This window comes from Staurois parvus, unplaced genomic scaffold, assembly GCF_062004578.1.
Source record: "Staurois parvus isolate SC_StPar_1 unplaced genomic scaffold, SC_StPar_1.0 ptg000404l, whole genome shotgun sequence".
Classification (NCBI taxonomy): Eukaryota; Metazoa; Chordata; class Amphibia; order Anura; family Ranidae; genus Staurois; species Staurois parvus.
Window position 1 is genome coordinate 3,857,213 of NW_028318200.1, and position 20,005 is coordinate 3,877,217.

General features: G+C 39.6%; 2 protein-coding genes across 2 annotated transcripts in view; one reads left to right on the forward strand and one right to left on the reverse strand.

Annotated features, from left to right (window-relative positions):
• CHEK2 (checkpoint kinase 2) overlaps window positions 1-11,412 on the forward strand; it is a 72,911-nt gene extending 61,499 nt beyond the window's left edge. Inside the window, exon 15 of the mRNA XM_089686665.1 lies at window positions 5,800-11,412. Coding sequence (XP_089542791.1) covers window positions 5,800-5,901 — 102 coding nt within the window. The 3' untranslated portion in view covers window positions 5,902-11,412. The remainder of the gene's footprint in view (window positions 1-5,799) is intronic.
• Window positions 11,413-18,908: 7,496 nt separating this feature from the next.
• LOC149455099 (solute carrier family 2, facilitated glucose transporter member 11-like) overlaps window positions 18,909-20,005 on the reverse strand; it is a gene marked incomplete at its 5' end in the record, with an annotated part of 35,570 nt that continues 34,473 nt past the window's right edge. The window contains one exon of the mRNA XM_089686647.1: window positions 18,909-19,131. Coding sequence (XP_089542773.1) covers window positions 18,946-19,131 — 186 coding nt within the window. The remainder of the gene's footprint in view (window positions 19,132-20,005) is intronic.

Here is a 20,005-nt window from a genome sequence, read left to right on the forward strand (position 1 = left end):
GTTCAAGTTATAGACTGAACACAGATACGAAGTTGTATGCAAAGGTTTTAGCGAATAGGTTGAGGGATCTGATGCCAGATTGGATACATGGGGACCAGGTGGGCTTCGTCAGAAGAAGGGAGGGTCGAGATAATGGGTTGAGATCCCTGATGCTTATTCAGAAAAGTCGAACGGGAAAAAATCCAGTACTGTTGCTCTCACTAGACGCGGAGAAGGCGTTTGACAGGGTTAATTGGAGCTTCATGATGGATATGCTAGAGGCTTTGGGACTGGGTAACAGGATGAGGAGATGGATTGGAAGACTGTATGAAGGACCTTCCGCGATGATAATGGTAAATGGAGAGAGATCAGAGTCTTTTTTAATGATAAACGGAACTAGACAGGGTTGCCCACTATCCCCATTGTTGTTTGTTTTGTCATTGGAACCCTTGCTATTAACAATCAGGAAAAATATAGATATAAAGGGAATTAACGTAGGAAAGATAGAGCACAAGGTTGCCGCATTCGCGGATGGCCTATTGTTCTATATTGGTAACCCTAGGATAACGCTTCCTAACCTAATGAAAACATTGAAGGAATATGGAGAATTGGCAAACCTAAAAATTAATCCGAGTAAAACAGAGATATTAAATATAAATCTTCCAAAGAGCGAAAAAGAAATGATACAGAGAGAGTTCCCCTTTATATGGAAAGATAGAGAAATAAAATATTTGGGAGTGAAACTTACTTCTTCACAGAAAAATCTTTATAAAGCAAATTATATACCATTGTTAAATGAGATTAGGGAGGATTGAAGAGAATCGGAGGAGGAAATCCTTCGTGGTTAGGTCGTATTAACTTAATAAAAATGGTAATTCTCCCTAAGGTTTTGTATAAACTCCAAATGATTCCCATTAAACTCCCAGGGACATACTTTAGAACAATTAAGCAAATGGTAACAAGATATATATGGAAAAATAAAAAACCTAGAGTATCATATGAAGTGCTAAGTAGAAATAAAGAAAAGGGTGGGGTGGGAATGCCGGATCTCAAAAGATATTATAGAGCAGTGATCCTATCAAGAATTTTTGACTGGAAACACAATACAAAGAGTAAAAATTGGGTTACAATAGAAAATACACTTAGTGGGAAAGATTTGAGTGGGATCGTTTGGGTGTCAACACAGTTTAGAGAATTAGCTGAGAGCACAAGTTCATACACTAGGATTGTTTTGAAAGAATGGGATAGATTGCACAAACAGAGGAATTGGGATTTTAACTCACTGTTAATGCCATTAAGAAATTCAGAGTTTTTCCCCCCAGGTAAAGAGGAAATCACGGGTAAATGGATTAAGAAAGAGGATGCTCAGTTGAGAGACGTAATGGAGGGGGTAAACTTAAGAACACTAGAGGATTTGAAAAGGGAAGAAGGATGGATTTTCACTAAGATAGATATATGGAGGTATAATCAATTAAAACAATTCGTGGGGAAACTGACAAAGCCCCTTAGAATTAGAAAAGATTGGAATTTATTTGAGAAATTTTTTTGAAGTTCGAGGTGATGGGAAACACAGCACTGCTAAAACATACAAAATTCTCACTGATTTAGATAGTAAGGTAAAATTAAGATATATAGAAAAATGGGAAAGGGATTTGGGGGTGGAGTGGGAGGAACATACACAAAGAAAAATATATAGAATGATACATGGAAATGTTAGCATGCGGGAGGTGGAATTGAACTATAAATGTTTAAATAGGTGGTATATCACTCCGATGGTAGAGCACAAAATGAGTGGTGAGAAACAACCTGGGTGTTGGCGAGAATGTGGAGAGGAGGGCACAACGTATCACGTGTGGTGGGGGTGCCCAAAAATACAAGTTTACTGGAAAAAGGTTATAAATCAAATTAGGAATATCACTGAAATTGAGATTGGTTTGGACCCTGAAACATGCCTTTTTCATATTACAGAAATATCAATGAATACATTTAAAGATATGGGTATAGAGTGCTACTTAAATGCAGCTAAAGGATTGATACCTAGGTTTTGGCGTAAAGTGGAGGCACCGAAGGTAGATGACTGGATAGACAGAGTGGATCAGATTGTTAGAATGGAGAAACTATACTATATACAGGAAGACAAGATGGAGGTTTATTATACAAAATGGAAGAAATGGGAGGAATTTAGAGCAAAGAAGAAAGAAGTTACTCCGTGAATAAGAATAAAGATGGGAATCAGACAGATGTCAGGGGTTTATTGAAGAGGGGTGGGAGGGAGGGGGCGTTGAGGGAAGGGGGTTAAGGGGAGAAAATGATTTGCAATAAGTGTTTTTTAGAAGAAATTTGTTATGTTGTATTTTACTACTTCTTGTGTTGGAAATACTTATATTGCTATATTTGAAAACAAATAAATATTTAAATTAAAAAAAAAAAAAAAAAAAAAAAAGGAACCCTTTGCAGGTGTTATGGCTTAATTAGCTGATTAGAGTGGGACACTTTGAGCCTAGAATATTGCACCTTTTCACAATATTCTAATTTTCTGAGATTGTAGATTTGGGGTTTTCATGAGCTGTAAGCCATAATCATCACAATTATTACATGAAAAGCAAGATAGTTCAAGCCGTGATTTGTCATGAGTCTATCTCATATATTAGTTTCACCTTTTAAGTTGCATTACTGAAATAAATGAACTTTTGCACGATATTCTAATTTTTCGAGTTTCACCTGTATTTATGTAAAAAGGTATGGTGGTTTATCACAATTTTGCAGGCTCACACAATTATGATGCTTCACATATTTATTGTCTGTTTATATTTTTGGCATCTTTTATATTTTTTCCAAAAATTGGGGATGATGATGTGTTTGCATATTTGACATAATAATTTTCATTTCTCAGGTTTTTTTTGTTATTAGTTATTGTAAGTTCCCTTTTAGAAAATAAAATGTTTTGGAGGTTATAATTAATCTTTAGCGTGTGTTTGTGTGTGGGGGGAAGGGGGATACAGTCCAGAGGTGAAGGGGTTAAGCAAGGCCTGTTCATAACATAACCTGATTTATACTTTACCACAGAGCTAAAATTTTCAGTAGAATAGAACTTGCTTAAAACAGAAGATAAGATCATCTCCAAAACCACTGATTCCTTTGTCGATTTTGCACTGCTCTTGTTCTCTTTGTTTTGTGTAAGATTCTGAAGGACATCAATCTAGGACACTGAAAGATGCTTACTTTATATGCTTGCTCATTTCTTGTAAATATTCTCTCCTTGGGCCCTCCCAGATTATTTGGATCTTTTGTCCCAATGGCTTGTTTAGCACTTTGATCTCAGTTTTTGGCTTTAACAGCCTGGATGTTGAAGCCCAGGTTCTGAGGGACAGGGAACTGTCAGATTTGGTTATCCCTTAAAAGCTAGGAAATCGACTTCTTCAAAGTCTACCATCATATCTGGAAGGCATATTTTTCTTGGTGCTGGTCAGAGAAACTATTTTTGGAAGTTCTCCATGAGACACACATTCTTTTCTTTATCTAGTCTGAAAAAACATCCATCCCGCACCTTAAAGTGGTAATAAACTTGTAAAAAAAAAAAAAAAAAAAAAATGAAAACTTTCTCCCCTGAAGGTAAAGGCATAATGTGCATTGCATACTAGCACATTATGAAAGACCTACCTTGAAACAAAGCTTTCCAGCAATGAGCTGTCGCCTTTGCAGAGGATTCCATCTTTACCCAGTCTTCCTTCTGGGTTTGTGGGTTGTGGCCTCTTGAATAGCCGAGCCACGATGAGGTCACGCACGGAGCTCTGAAGGAACAGCACAGATATTCCATTCCAAAAGAGAACATGTGCAAGTGACGTCACCGGCTGTCAATCAAGCGAATATCTCCTAAATGGTGCAGATATTCATTTAACTTTTACATCTTATGGAGGATGCACAAACACCACAAATCTTAGCCTTAGCGGTAGTTTTTCAGAAAGCATTTGCATCTCACTCCTTAGTGAGTGTCGGTTAAGTTCTCTTGCTCATTCAGAAACCACTTTTTGAACCTATTATGGATATTCTTTTGTCTACCCTTACTTTCAAGGTTTCCTTTCTTGTTGCCATCACTTTAGTGAGATGAGCCATGAATTTGCACCTTGAAGGATACGGTTACCTTTTTGAACATGTTCCAGCATCTGCAGCTCTCCCTCTGCTGCCCTCCTCCACATGACAGCATACCGGGGATCTTCTCCCTGCACCCGTTGCCACTATTTAAAAAGAACGTGTCCGTTCATTTATACCGTCAGCCTTTGCAGCTGATGGCTTGCAGTTCTCAATGTATTGTGAGGGATCTGGTGAGCGCTCTTGTACTCTTTTGAGCTTCATGGACTGCAGTAACTGCCTGCCCATATCAAAGGTATGAACTAACCGTGTACTGACAGCCTGAAAAAGCCTGACATTGACATTGTACAATGTCAATCTGCTGATCGTGGGAGCAATGATTTACAGGCTCCCTGCAAAAAAATGTGCATTTTTTTTTTTTTTTTTAAGTGAGTTTATCCTTTAACCTATAATGAACCTTTTCTTTTGTTGTTTTGAGGACCAATGCCTATCTTCCTCCCAAGATGTGTTTTTCTTTCAACTTAACCAGAACATTTTTTCTGCCATCCCTCTTTCCTGCCTCTAAACATTTTAAGGCATTTTCTTTCCATTGTCTGGATGTGGTATGCACTTTTGAAGTTTATCTTTCAGCTACTGCTCCCTTTCAACTGTCTGACTCTTACTTGTTTGCCATTCCTGAAGGTACCCATAGGGGACAACCTACTTCAAGTTCCACTATTGCCAGATGGATTTGGCAGCTCAGCGTTCACACCTATGACCTGAAGAGCAAAGTTCCACCTTTCCCTGTCAAAGTACAATCCACCAGAACAGTTAGTACTTTGTGGGCTTTTCAACATCAGGCATCTGTTTCTTAGATAATGGAAGACTGCCGCCTGGACTTCTGTTCAGACTATCGTTAAGTTTTACGAAGTGAATGTTCAGGCCTCATCTGACACAGGCTTCGTTTAATCGTAAGCTTGTATAGATGGCTCTGTAGGCTTTATTTAGCTAATTCTGTTAATCTGTTGATTATTCTGGGTTTTTTGGTGCTGTCACCATATCTCAGTTGAACTGCTTTTGAACATCCCAATGTATCTGAATACTTCATCCTGTGTCTCTTAATGTACAAATAAGAAAATAGGATTTCTTTTTTCCTTGCTGTGAAATGCTTTTCTTGGTGTACATTTAATGGTCACAGGTCCCTCTCCCTGTTATGACCCACTACTGCTGCTGTTTGCTACAAAGCTGAGGTAGGCTGGGACTGGAAGGGGTTACACTGAGCTGTCCTTAGTGTCCTGTCCCATGAAGGCAGCAGCATAACCCAGTGTACCTTAATACTTCGTCCTGTGTCCCCTAATGTGCTCCAAGAAAAGGATTTTACGGTATGTCAAAAATCCTGTTTGTCTGCCTTTATTAGAAATATAAAAAAAAGCCTGTGAAGTATTCCCTTCTATAGTTATCTACAAATCCATAGTCAACTGCAAAATTTTGTTTAACCAAAAGTTCAACGTCAGAGCCTGCCTTTTCCATGGATCCATAGACTACACAAAAGCAGCTGTGCATTGCATAAGCTATTGCATGTGATTACATTCTGATTTTTCATGGTGGTTTTTAGCTGCCTGTGACTGCTGGATTTTACTTCAGTATATAACAGGTTACTAATGCAGTTTACCTTTCTCACTGTTGATATATTGACAAGAAAACATTTTCTGAAGTCTAATAATTATTCTCTACATTGTGTTTATTCTATAGAGTCATGTTGGTCGCAAACGTGTACATGAAGCAGACTCGGAAGCCAGTACTTCATCATTCTCAGAGACAACAACACAACGTGAAAAGAGGGCAAAAAAATAAGACCTTTTTTTGTTGTTGTTGTACACTGTGACCTGTTGTTGTTTTGGTTTTTTTTTTATATAGCAGTTAAGCTCTGTTTTTTATACATTACTTCTTGGCGCAGTTCTATATTTTTCTAGCTGTTACTATGTGTACATACAATATTTCCTGATAAAAAAGAATGTGTATTTTTACAACTGGGCATGTGGTGTTTAATACCTAGGATATAATGTACAGTCTTGTAAGATGGGAAACCCAAGTATGGGTATGTAGAAAGGGTGCTTAGATGTGTGAACATTCAGGGAGCTTAGTGACACATACTGTAGTTCACTGTCCGAGCCAGGAGCATCAACATGTTTTTGTTGTAAATATCCATTTCTGTTAACTGCAAGTCAATGTCCACCTCAAAATCATGCCATTTGAACAAATATAATATTGTAAATCAAGGCTGAGAAAAACAAATTTTGAAAATAATATTTATTACCATTTTTATGTAAAGTTCTTAAAGGTTTGCCCAAAACTGATATATTTTGGTAGATGCTAGAAATATTAAGTACCCAATGGTTCCTTCATCTCTTGGGGACTCTGGTGGTAAGATCTCTGCCAAGTAGTTCCCAGGTATGTCTTGGATTTCTTTACGTATTTTATTTTTGGGGCTAACTCAGCCCACAAGTGTCTAACTATCACGAAAATAGTACTTTTAGGTGGTTTGGCCCTTTTGGATTTGTCACATGTATCTGCAGACACAGCTGAGAGCATCTCTTGCACAGCTGGTCCTAAATTTCCTAAATGCCCATAAACAACATTTTCACATTAGCCTTTAAACCTCGGTCACATCGATCCTGACTTTAAAATTGTGCAACTTCAATGTAAGTTGCACGATTTCAAAGTCGGGATGTCATTGCGATTTGAGATGCGATTTGCAAGACAACTCACACAGATGTCTATGCAAATCGCAACAAAAGTAGTGCATGAACTACTGTAGAAATCAGTGCGGCTCCGACCAAATTGGAACCACACTGATATGACCGCTGTAATTGCAGACAATATGGTGCAACTTGGCATGCAAATTGCAAGTCGCATGGCATGCAAATCGTATGCCAAATCGCACCCAGTGTGACCAGGGTCTTGGGTGTAGTAGATGCTTAAAAGGCTGCTGCATGCTTGATGAAACAAACTGAGTAATAATTACTATTTACAAATTCTAGCCTTATAAAATCACATTTCCTAAAAAGGTTGCCATATGCTTCAAAGTACAAGGGTAAACAAAAACTTACTGATCCACCTTCCTTGAACTCCTAATCTAACCTAGAATCCCCTTTCTCAGGCCTAAAATCTTCTTCAGCATCAGGTGCACCAGCTCAATACTTCCCCCTAGACCTGAATAGACCATATGCAAAACTAGGGGAGAGAGGGAGGTTAGGTTAGGGCAGAAGAGGTAAGGTCAGTGGCATTGACTGACTCTATCAAAATACAGACACTGCAGTTGTGTTGTTGCTCTCATCCTGCATATTCTTTTTTACCAGGAATATAACTAGGAATAAATTAGAGTACTATAACTTGTATAGATTTTTTTTATATTTTTTTACATGTCCAATTTATGTTTCCAAATATAACCAAACCGAATGTAGAATGTGGTTCTAGACCTCAGTTTGTACAGACCACCGGGTTTATTCACAGAGGCCAAGTAAAGTCATACAAATTGCTGTAACTCCGTGCCATCAATTCAGAATCTTTCATTGCTTTGACCAATCTTTAAATCTCATTACTGTTGGCTACTTGCAGTTTGCCTTTACTCTTTGTATTGCCTTCCGGAATAATTGTGTAAATAAGTTGTGTAAATTTAGTCTTTCACTGACTGCAAATGGTGAGTGTTTTCATAATAAAGCTAGCCGTACATGTAGCAGTTGTGGGCACTGGCCCTGACTTGCACTCAGAAGCAGAAGGCCCAGTCTTTATCAAAGTTATCATACACTAATATTTCCAGTCCTCCCTAATCAAGCCATTTGGCTCTAGTGTAAAACCTCCAGACTGTTCGCGAAACAAAAACATGTGCATGCTCACCTCATCAGGCACAGGATCTCACAATATGATACACATGCGTTGTGACATACTTTGGTGTGCTGTATATTCCTGACCCCTTCTCTCTGCCCTACCCTTGCATTCCCCAGAAGCTGTTGTTCACAGTGCACATGACTTCAGGGACAGTAGATTGATATCTTCAGGGCAGTATGCATGTATATATCCAGATTCATTGTTCTGACCAAGCTAAAGCTCTTTCTACTTCTAATGTGTAAATAAAGTTATATAATATCGTTTCATTTGAGTTCAGCAACTTGTAAAAAAAGAAGAAAAAAAGTAACACCCATTTGTTGTGCCACTAAATGACTGATTTGGAGCCACTTTGGGTGCATCATAAGCATAATGCTCTGCTAATTAGAGCAAATGTGTTTTGTCTGTCCAGTGACTACTTATTTGTCTGAATTCGAAGTTCAACAACCAACAGATAGTTGGTAATCTTAAAGCAGAACTAAAGTCATAGATACTTACCTTGGCTCCCAATGGTCTAGCACCTGCGAGGTCCCTCTTTGGCATCTTATCTATGTTTTTTTTTCCAGGGTTCGTATTTCCCACGCATTTGCAGGAGTTCAGTCATCCTAGCTCACAGGCACAGTGCCAGAATGTATATTGAGCTTCGCATATACAGCTCCGTGTAGGTTTGTTATATTACGGAAGAGCCATTGCATGTCTCTTCTGCAATAAAGAGCCTGCCTGCTTTCAATTAAATAAAAAAAAAAACTAGTTCTGCTTTAAAAGATCAGATCTGCCTCCTAAATCATTTTGTCCAGTCAGCCCATAAACAAAAGCGCCATAGGACAGCTGTCTCTTAAGAGGGAAAAGGAGCCATAAGGCTTAATCCACAAAGCTTTGAAACCAGAAAAAGGCATTCTAATTTAGCCATGTGACTATAATTCTCAAATTACCTTGCAGTCAGCTGAATTGAGCCTAAAGTGACGTAACTGCTGCCGGAGCATGGCAGCATCCCTTTAGAACTGTAACCATGAATATAGGTAAGTCCTCTGGCTGTTCTGTAAAGTGGATGAGCCCATTTGCAATGTAAGCTGGCCCTATACTATACAATTAGATTGTACAATCTACTTTTACCAAAACTATGTAATATGAGGAAAAACCTAAGCAATCCATTCAATTTGCATGTGATCAGGCAGGCCCTACATAGTTGATAGCAGATCTAAGGGAGATTGTATAATATATGCTCACCAGTAGGTCCTCTAAGTTTCAGATCCAAGACAGATTTTGTTGTTTGAGATCTGAATTGCTGTGTTAGATGATGGCATATTGCCTGAAGGCAAACCGTAACTGTCATTGATTTGACTAAGCTAAACCAAAGCTGGTAAGCTGTGAAATCTTTAGAATTGTTCTTTTGTGCAATTAAATAGTGTAGGCCCTAAAATCTGGAGTGTATTAGTTTACTCCCTGATTATACAAATGAAACTCTTAGTGGATGTTATCAAGGATCCAGTAACATAAAAAGTTACTTGTGGGTATATAATAGACCAGAAGTTGTTAGTGGCCCATAGGGGGAAAAAAAGGTCAAGATTAATAGATCAGTCTGCAATCCTTTTCAGTTCTCCGACAAAACTAGCTTTGTATTGTTTACAAGTTACCGCTTAGGCCTCATGCACCCGGCCATATTAACATTCTTCTGCTGGATTTTTCTGCTTCTTCCTGGCATTGTTTTGGTGCGATATGCACGTTTACAGGCGTATGGCATTTTAAAAGTGTATGCGTATAAACTCCTTTTACTGTCTAGAATATTCAGTTATTCTTAATGCATATTTTACATGCAGGTTTGGGGGACAATGTGCATGGACGCTGGCTAAAATCGAGCTGAGTTCAGAGGCATGAAAATAAGAAATTTAAAAAACTCTAGGAGCCCTTTTAGATTTTGTGTTGACCTCGGGAGAGTAATTCTTTGTGTATCGATCTTCAGAGGTCTTTTGACAGGCAGTGAGGTGGTGTTTACATGTCATCTCCTGTTTTAACACCTAGAAACCTGCACCACAACCACATGCATCGTACACAGTTGTGGTGCAGCCCCATCCTTTTAAATGGATCACATTCGGTAAGTGTTACCGTCTGCTGACAGTTGGGATAAATTTTTCTGTGCCAAAATGTACACCACCATCTTCTGCCTCTGCAGCTTAAGGAGGAGAGGGGGGGATGGTAAGAAAGCTGCTCAGTCATGTGTTTTTACCACCCACCATCTGCAAGTGTAAATTTGACCTAAAAGTGTTTTTTGCCTGTGTACATGAGGACTTGTACACTTGAATTCGTGGGATTTGTGGATCACTGTCCAAATGAATGAAATTTACTGTATCCCGTATGCTAGTAAGATTGCTTTGTGGAGGCATGACAAAGCCTTTTAAGGATCATTAGCGATCTCAAACATCAGAACACTTACACCCCCACAGACACTTTCTGTAATGTAAGCAAATAACTCCCTAGACATATATAATGTAATCCGACATCTATCACTAGGTTTCTATTATGTGACTTGTCTCTCTGACATTTTTCTTGTCAGAAAGACATTGAAAAAAATGATGCTTTAATGATGGAAAATAATTCTTCCATTGCATTTGGTTACGCTTGAAACATGCAGATTGTTCTTGTCACACCAAAACAGCGATTTCAAATGAATGCATCTGCCTTCATGTCATATAGCACAAGTTATTGGCTGCTTTGCCAAGTATGCACTTTAATAGCGTAAAGGTTTTTTTTTTTTTTTGTATATAGACAGATGTTTTATGTTTTGTAAATGTTTGGCCTCTTAAAGAATCTTGGTAAACACTGAAAATGATATGCAACTTTTAACATTCACCACTGAAAACAAAACCTTCTGGTTCTAGTTCACTGAAGTAAAGTGAAGTGCTCAAATCCTTTGATGTGTGGGCTGGAGGAGAGTGTGTCCATATGTGTCATCACATATTAATACTGAATATTGCTTTCATACTCAAGACAAATACTGTATTGGTGTACTCCTGTCATACCCAACCTCTCCTTGTGAGAATGTTAGACACCTGATCGTACTGATATCAATACTTTGAATGATTTGTATTTCCTCAGGATCAGTAGCTCAGACACATTCCTGAAAATGTACAAGCTTATTCTGTGTCTGTGACTCAAAAGTATTAAAGCCAGGCAAATGGCATTTTGTGCAGGAGGCCATTATTTTAGAGATGCATTGTTCTGAATGTCCAGTAAGGTGCATAATTTAAAGCACTTAAAGTAATTTGTAACATGTACTAGTGTGTACAGAAATGGGAAATGATACACCGTTATGTTTCTTGTGGCAGGTTCCGTTTGATACATATTCGGAGTTGAAATGTTCCTAAAAGCTTTTGCATATTTCTATAAACTGCTGAGAAATGTATTTTTTTCTGTTTGATGGCTCTCATTGAAAATATTTTTTTTTTAATAAAATGTTGGCAATAAAGTTGCACCTTGTTAAAATTTTTGAGTCTGATGTCCTCTTTACAGTTGTATTTCATTTATCTAAATACAACCGGTTTTCACCGTACCACCCAGAGTGTTGAGGAGAGTTTTCAACTGAGAGAGGTTAGATCTAGTGTAGTATAGTGCTGATGGTAAACAATTGTTACCACTTGCTGTTACTAAATCTCTTTTATTTCTTGCATGTTGGTGGGTGGGGAGGCAAAGTAATGTTTCTTCTGTGTACTTGGATCACTATTAAAGTGGTTGTAAAGGCTAAAGTTTTGAGCCTTCTGTGTGCAGCAGCTCCCCCAGCCCCCTCGATACTTACCTGAGCCCTATTGTGATCCAGCGTTGTGCACGACAGCCTCATCTGTCCCAGGTCTTTGCCTCCTCACTAGCTCAGACAGCAAGCAGGAGCCATTTGCTCCCGCTACTGTCAATCACAGCCAGTCAGCCAATGAGAGAGAAGGGGTGGGATCAAGGCATGGCTGCGTGTGAATGGACACACAGAGCAGCGGGTGTCCCCATAGCAAGCTGCTTGCTTAGGGGGCGCCCAACAAAAAGGCGCCAGGAGCAACAGCAGGGGACCTGAGAAGACGATCAGGGCTGTTCTGTGCAAAACAACTGCACAAAGCAGCTAAGTATAACATGTTTTGTTATTTTACAAAAAAAAAAAAAAAATAACCTTTTAGTATTTCTTTAAACTCTCTCATATAAATAAACTTGCTGAATTTTTATTCTGCAAATTTGAGTTAACTGGCTGTCATGCTTATGCTGTTTTTGCAAGACTCAGTCCCTAACCTGGAACAAGTATGCAGATGACTTTTGCATTTAGGCTACATTTGCACAGGCATTTAAGCTGGCCATACATGGGTCGAATTCCAAAAGAATTTTCTTTCGAAAACCTATTCTAAGAATCTTCGTTCTAATTTCACACCATTAGTGGGTCACCGAAATGGCCAATTTTCGGGTGGCCATCGAATTTGAGTGATCGGGCATGTTGGAATTTTTTTGAAAAATGAACAAATTTCAAATCAATGATGGGAGAATAATGCAAGAAATCTAAACAAAAAAATAAGTGTGAGCTCTGACCTGGAAAGAAAAGAAAATTCCCAGCCACGAAAATTCTTTTCTGTAGCAACATGAGGTGACATTGAAGGCTTGGTTGGTTGAACTTCAAAATCAATGGTGGCACCATCGGAATACAAAATGCTCGAAATTTCAGCTTTCCTAAAGAAAATTTGTTCGGAATTTGACCCATGTATGGCCTGCATTAGCCACGGTTTTGTGAACAGGCACAAATAGCTGCAGTCATCAACAGCCTGTCATTACAGTGTACAAGCTTGGTGGCCACAGCTATCTGCACACCGCTGTCAATCCCAGCAGCAGGTATTAGAAGATTCCTGCCACTGGGATTCGCACCATGGTCAAATGCCCACACAAATGTAACCTAATTCTCGTTTTTGCTAAATGAATTGATGCTGTGGGTCTGTGGCTCTAAGTACGGAAGCCATTGGGGTTAATTTATTAAAGGCAAATAGGCTGTTTACTTTCTCAAGAAAAATGTTCCTTTATTTTAGTGAAGGTGATGAAAATTCACTTTGCCAATCTAGAAAAAAAAACGCAAGATATTTTTGTTTGCATACAATTGGATGATGGAAGTTAGCAAAGCTTCACCTCATTCACGAAGCTAAGGGAATTTCCTATGCAAAGTGAATAGCCTAAAATTTACTATGTAAAAAAAACTAATTCTCTCCCCGCGCTAGAGAAAAACTTGTGTAGATGAAATTAATCTTAACATAAGTTATTATTGCCACCTTTTTCCATTACCTTCAATCAGGAATCATAGGCACGACAGCGCTAGAACAAATACAAAAATTCTCAAAATATAAAGAAAAGCAGCCAGTGTCCACTGATGAACTTAACCACTTAAAGTCCAGACACTTTCACCCCCTTCCTGTCCAGGCCAATTTTCAGCTTTCACTGCTATCACACTTTGAATGACAATTGTGCGGTCATGCAACACTGTGCCCATATGAATTTTTTAGCATTTATTTGAGACAGATTAAACTTTATTTTGGTGGTATTTATTCACCACTGGGATTTTTTTTTTTTTTGCTACCGTATATACTCGAGTATAAGCCGAGTTTTTCAGCACATTTTTTGTGCTGAAAAACGGCCCCCTCGGCTTATACTCGAGTCAACGTCTGCAGATGACATGCCGTCCCTGTCATCTGGACACAACCCCGGGATCAATCCTCGTCGGTGATTGGCCGCCGGAACTGTAGCTCAGGAGAGGCACACAGGCGCCCAATCACCGGCGAGGAGGTGGAGCTTGGAGAGGAGGAGCCGAGCGGCACCGCGAAGATCGAGCGAGTGAAGAGGAGGAGAGCGGCCGGAGAAGGAAGACATCTGACCGGTAAGTGTGTACCATGGGAGAGGGAGGGGGCGAGCGAGCCCAGGCTGGAGCAGGGGTCACCAACGATGGAGCACTATTCCTCCCCCCACTGACACCAACGATGGGGCAGTATTCCTCCCCCCCACTGACACCAACGATGGGGCACTATTCCTCCCACACTGACACCAATGATGGGGCACTATTCCTCCCCCCACTGACACCAACGATGGGGCACTATTCCTCCCCCCACTGACACCAACGATGGGGCACTATTCCTCCCCCCACTGACACCAACGATGGGGCACTATTCCTCCCCCCACTGACACCAACGATGGGGCACTATTCCTCCCCCCACTGACACCAACGATGGGGCACTATTCCTCCCCCCACTGACACCAACGATGGGGCACTATTCCTCCCCCCACTGACACCAACGATGGGGCACTATTCCTCCCCCCACTGACACCAACGATGGGGCACTATTCCTCCCCCCACTGACACCAACGATGGGGCACTATTCCTCCCCCCTCGGCTTATACTCGAGTCAATAGTTTTTCCCAGTTTTTTGTGGTAAAATTAGGTACCTCGGCTTATATTCGGGTCGGCTTATACTCGAGTATATACGGTATATAACTGAAAGTCCAAAAGTTGAGAAGTGTTTTTCTTACAAAATTTTGCAAATCTTTCTTCATAATTCTTTGCCAAAATGTATTCATCTATCTTTTTAGTAAAACAAATAACCCAAATTGGTTTATAACCAAAAATAATTTTTCAAACAATATTTTTATATTATTTATGTGTTGGTTTTTTATTTAACATACTGTCACCTTAGCAGTACAGTGTTCCCATAGTGACACTGTACTACTTGTGGGGGGTGATGATGGTTTTTTTTTTTTTCTTTTTGTACACTGCTTTTACACCCGTAAAGGCTGCAGCCATTGAGACATACTGTGCGAGCTGTGATTGGTCACAGCTTGTCACATGGTACAAGGCTGTTGTGAATAGTCTTGTACCAAGTGACCTCTGTGATCATTCACAGATTTAACATGTAGTAAAACAATATCAGGAAGTGACATCTTGTTTACTACTATTCATGTGAATCACTGATTGGTCAATCAGTGGTCACATGAATCGGGACCTCGCACAGATCTGTGTTCCGCTGTTAGTACCATTCCATAAAATCCTGAGTGCAAGGCTACTTAATGCTCGGACATTAGCTTGTGTATAACAATCTTGGCGTCTCATCCATCCTGTGCTCTGTCACTTTCAGTTGACTTGGACAAAATCGTCATGATGAAACCCGACAGGGCGTGGCTGTACGGCAACCGGAAATGATGCATCAAGCCACGCAAGAAGTGACGGAGGACCAACTGGGCGAGTGCCAAGATCATCGTCATACACAAGCTAGTATTGAGCACTAAGCGGCTTTGCACTGAGGATTTTATGGAATCTGAAATGTTTTTAAGGAGTAATTAACTCTGTGCTTGTGAGTAGTTATTTAAGCAAAGAAAGTGTTTTTAGTGTTGTTGCACTATTGTGGATTTTCTTTTCTTTCTTGCAGGGGAGTACATCTGTTAGATGGAGGAGGAACAGATGACCAACCTGGTTTCCCGGAAGCGATGCATTTAAATAGAAAGCATATTAGGCCGATCATGAGAGGCAATTTGGTTTAACATGTTTCCTGCGGGAAGTGGGTCTCTCTGGAGTATACAGTGAATAAGATTGTATTTTAGTGGAATACACCATATGGACATTTATCAGGTTTATCAAGAATGGACACTGGGTACTTTATTTTGGAGAATTTTTGTATTAGGCCACGCCTATGATTGCAGATTGAAGATGGTGAATAGCCTACTTTTTTTTTTTAGTAAATCAACCCCAGTGCACTAGCACCCTGTCACCTTCCTCTGCTAGGAATTTGGTTTTAGGTGCAAGGAAACAGAGCAGGCAAACTAATTACTCTACTACCACCACCACCACCACCACTAAAAATGCACAGGCAAAAAGTATTAATAGATATGACTACAGTCTATAAATCATTTTGCAATATATAGGGTTGTTTTTACTGGCTGTTAGCTGCATAATTTGTGGGTGGCAATTTGAATGTATATTAAATGCGTCATGTAAAAGGATAAGATATTCCAACTTAATAGGTTTCCATCCTTCTAAACTCTATATTAATCTAATATAAACAGAACATTGGGAGGAGAACGTAAATTACTTCAGTGCTTTGCATGTAATGTTTGAGGATGATTCTCACCCTATTGACTTTAATACAAGCCCTCATTGACTTTTGTAGTTGAAGTGTTATGAAACCCACAACAGTAAAATCAGTCTGTATATGTAGTAAAGCATGCTTGTTACACTCACTGTGGAACCTAAGGGGTTAATCCTCTAAATTGAATAAAGGTATTTAGCAGGTTATATTTACTAAAAGAATTTCATGTCCATGTTCTGTGTACTGTAGAAGACCAGATATAGTGAATGCAGGGTCCTGGGTTAGTAACACTTTAAATCCCACTTATTGCTTGACAAGAATATGTAGAAAGCCTTACTACACTGTGTTCACAATTATTAGGCAACTGAGCTTTTTTACTAAATCATAATTTTTATGCATATTGTCCAACTCCAAGCTGTATAAACTTGAATGCTTATTGGTTTCAAGCATATCAGGTGATGTGCATTTGTGTAATGAGGGAAGGTGTGGCCTAAAAACCCTATATCAAGATGTGCATAATTATTAGGCGGCTTCTTTTTCCTCAGGCAAAATGGGCCAAAAAAAGATTTAACTGACTCAGAAAAGTCAAACATTGTAAAAAGTGTTTCAGAGGGATTCAACACTCTTGAAATTGCTAAGATGTTGGGACGTGATCACAGAACCATCAAACGTTTTGCTGCAAATACTCAACAAGGTCACAAGAAACTTGGTGAGAAAAAGATGCAAATTATCTGCCAAAGATTTGAGAAGAATCAAGCTTGAAGCTACCAGGAACCCATTATCCTCCAGTGCTGTCATATTCCAGAACTGAAACCTACCTGGAGTGCCTAGAAGTACAAGGTGTTCAGTGCTCAGAGACATGATCATGGTAAAAAGGGCTGAAACCCAACCACCACTGAACAAGACACAGAAGTTAAAACGTCAGGACTGGGCCAGGAAATATCTGAAGACAGATTTTCCAAAGGTTTTATGGACTGATGAGATTAGTGACTCTTGACAAACCAGATGGATGAACGTGTGGCTGGATCAGTGTTGAACCCCAGCTCCACTTTGCTTGCGTCTGAGTCGAAGTGGAGCTCTGTGCTCAAGTATGGGCTGGGATTATTAGTACATATTAAACATACTAGCACATTATATCAGTAAAACCAGCCCATACCAGTACCCTACATCCACCTTGCTGGTGTCGGAGTCTAAGTGGAGCTCTGTGCCCATTACTTATCCAGCCACAGGTCCATCTATCTGGTTTGTCAAGAATCATTCTCATCTCATCAGTCCATAAAACCTTTGAAAAATCTATCTTCAAATATTTGTTGGACCATTCATGCTGTTTTAACTTCTGTGTCTTGTTCAGTGGTGGTTGGGTTTCAGCCTTCCGTACCTTGGCTATGTCTCTGAGCACTGAACACCTTGTACTTCTGGGCACTCCAGGTAGGTTGCAGTTCTGGAATATGACAGCACTGGAGGATAATGGGTTCCTGGTAGCTTCAAGCTTGCTTTGTCTCAAATCCCTGGCAGTTAATTTGCATCTTTTTTTCTCAACACGTTTCTTGCGACCCTGTTGACTATTTGAAACAAAACGTTTGATGGTTCTGTGATCACATCCCAATATCTTGGCAATTTCAAGAGTGCTGTATCCCTCTGAAACACTTTTTACAATTTTTGACTTTTTTGAGTCAGTTAAATCTTTTTTGGCCCATTTTTCCTGAGGAAAAAAGAAGCTGCCTAATACTTATGCACATCTTGATATAGGCTGTTGATCTCCTTAGGCCACACCCTTCCCATTTCTCGGTCAGGATCATTAGCATCACTATCAACCCATCTCTGCATGCCAGGGTGCTAGGTGTAGCCCTGGATTCTGAACTATCCTTTCATGCCCAAATCCAATCCCTGTCCAAATCAAGCTGCCTCAACCTTCACAACATCTCCAGAATACACCCCTTTTTAACCAATGATACCACAAAGCTTCTAATTCACTCCCTGGTTAATGCTTGCCTCGACTACTGCAACTCCCTCCTCATTGGCTTACCTTTACATAAGCTATCCCCCCTCCAGTCCATAATGAATACTGCTGCCAGGCTCATCCACCTTATCAACTGTTCAGTATCTGCTACCTCTCTGCCAATCCCTCCACTGGCTTCCACTTGCCCAACGAATAAAATTAAAAATACTAACAACTTACAAATCCATCCACAACTCTGCCCCCAGCTACATCACCAACCTGGTCTCAAAATATCAACCAAACCGCTCTCTTTGATCCTCCCAAGACCTTCTGCTCTCTAGTTCCCTTGTCACCTCCTCCCATGCTCGCCTCCGGGACTTCTCCCGAGCTTCTCCCATCCTATGGAACTCCCTACCCCAATCTGTCTGGCTGTCTCCTAATCTATCCACCTTTAGACGATCCGTGAAAACCTCTCTCTCTTTAAAGAAGCCTATCCTGCTTCTACCTAGTAAACCGCCATTTATTTCCTCCATCAGCTCATCCCCTCTCCCACAGCTATTACCTTTTGTATAACTCAACCCTTCCTCCTAGATTGTAAGCTCTAACGAGCAGGGCCCTCTGTTTCCTCTTGTACCAAATGGTATTGTAACTGTAATGTCTACCTTCATTTTGTAAAGTGCTGCACAAACTGTTGGCGCTATATAAATCCTGTATAATAATAATTACATAAATACACATCACCTGATATGCTTAGATCCAATACACATTCACGTTTATACAGCTTGGGGTTGGACACTGCATAAAAATTATGGTTTGGTCAAAAAAAACTCACTTGCCTAATAACTGCACACAGTGTACAGGTTCCCTTTACATCCAAACAATTCCAGCTGCTGTTCCATGGACCCTGTAGTTTTTTGGGGTTTGTTTTAGCACAGTACTTCAGAGATTTGCACAGCAGGTGTTTTGTAATATTCTTTAATGTATCTAGTAACAATGTCACATCATGGCATCTGCAATCTCTTGGGAATTCTCACGCCACTGACCAAAGTTCAGTTTCTGAAATTCATCTTTGATATCAAGGAATGATTTGTTCTTGGTTTCTGGTACAATGAAGTAAATAAACGTTGCTATTAAGGTGCACACCACAAGGAAAAACAGGAAGCAATACTGACCTAACCCATTCTGGAAAGAAAAGAAAAAAAATAAGGATGCAGTATAGTAAAATGCAATTATCAAAATTGTAATATGACTTTTGTACAGGTATGATTAGCTGCTGTAGAGAATATTTCAGGATCAGTAGTTGGAAAAAAACCCCAAAAAACAATAAAACATATTTTGGAAGATGGTGAAAAATTTGTGAAAAGGACAACAAAGTGGTTAACACCCAACTATTTCCACAATCAAGAAAAGGCATAGGCATCACTAAAGCCATGAAGTGTAATATCAGCTTTATTGAATAAAAAAAAAAGTATCCCCTCTAGGGAAACAATTTACATTGCAATTGTTTTAGCAGAGGCATTACTTTTTGTGAGTTTGGAAGAAATTTGTAATTGAAGCGACATTTGACATTAGTTTACAAAATGTAGCAGTTATATATTTTACATCATTTTATAGCAACACATTGAGTTTTTATTATTTATTTGGAAAAAAGGTACAGCCATTTACTCATCCCCCTGCTCCTCTAATTCACTCACTGCCTCTTCTAAAAGCCTGCAATAAGCCAGAGGACAAAATTCATGGAGTCTTGCTAGAATCTGGCATGGTGTCACTGGGGGAGAAAGCTGTTCTAATTCTTTTGTTTACTAGGAAATTAATCTTTTATCAGGTATTTACATAATTAAAGAGGTGCTGGGGAGTCAGCGTTTCTTAAAGCGGTAGTAAATTACACTTTGCAACTTATACCTGTAGGTAATGTTATAATAAAACTTACTTGTAGGTAAAATGAGTATCTTCTAAACATGCACCGCTTAGGAGATATTCCAGTGAGCAGCAACCAGTGACATCACCGGCACATGCACACTCATGCCATCCCTTCAGAGCTCTATGCCGCAGCTGT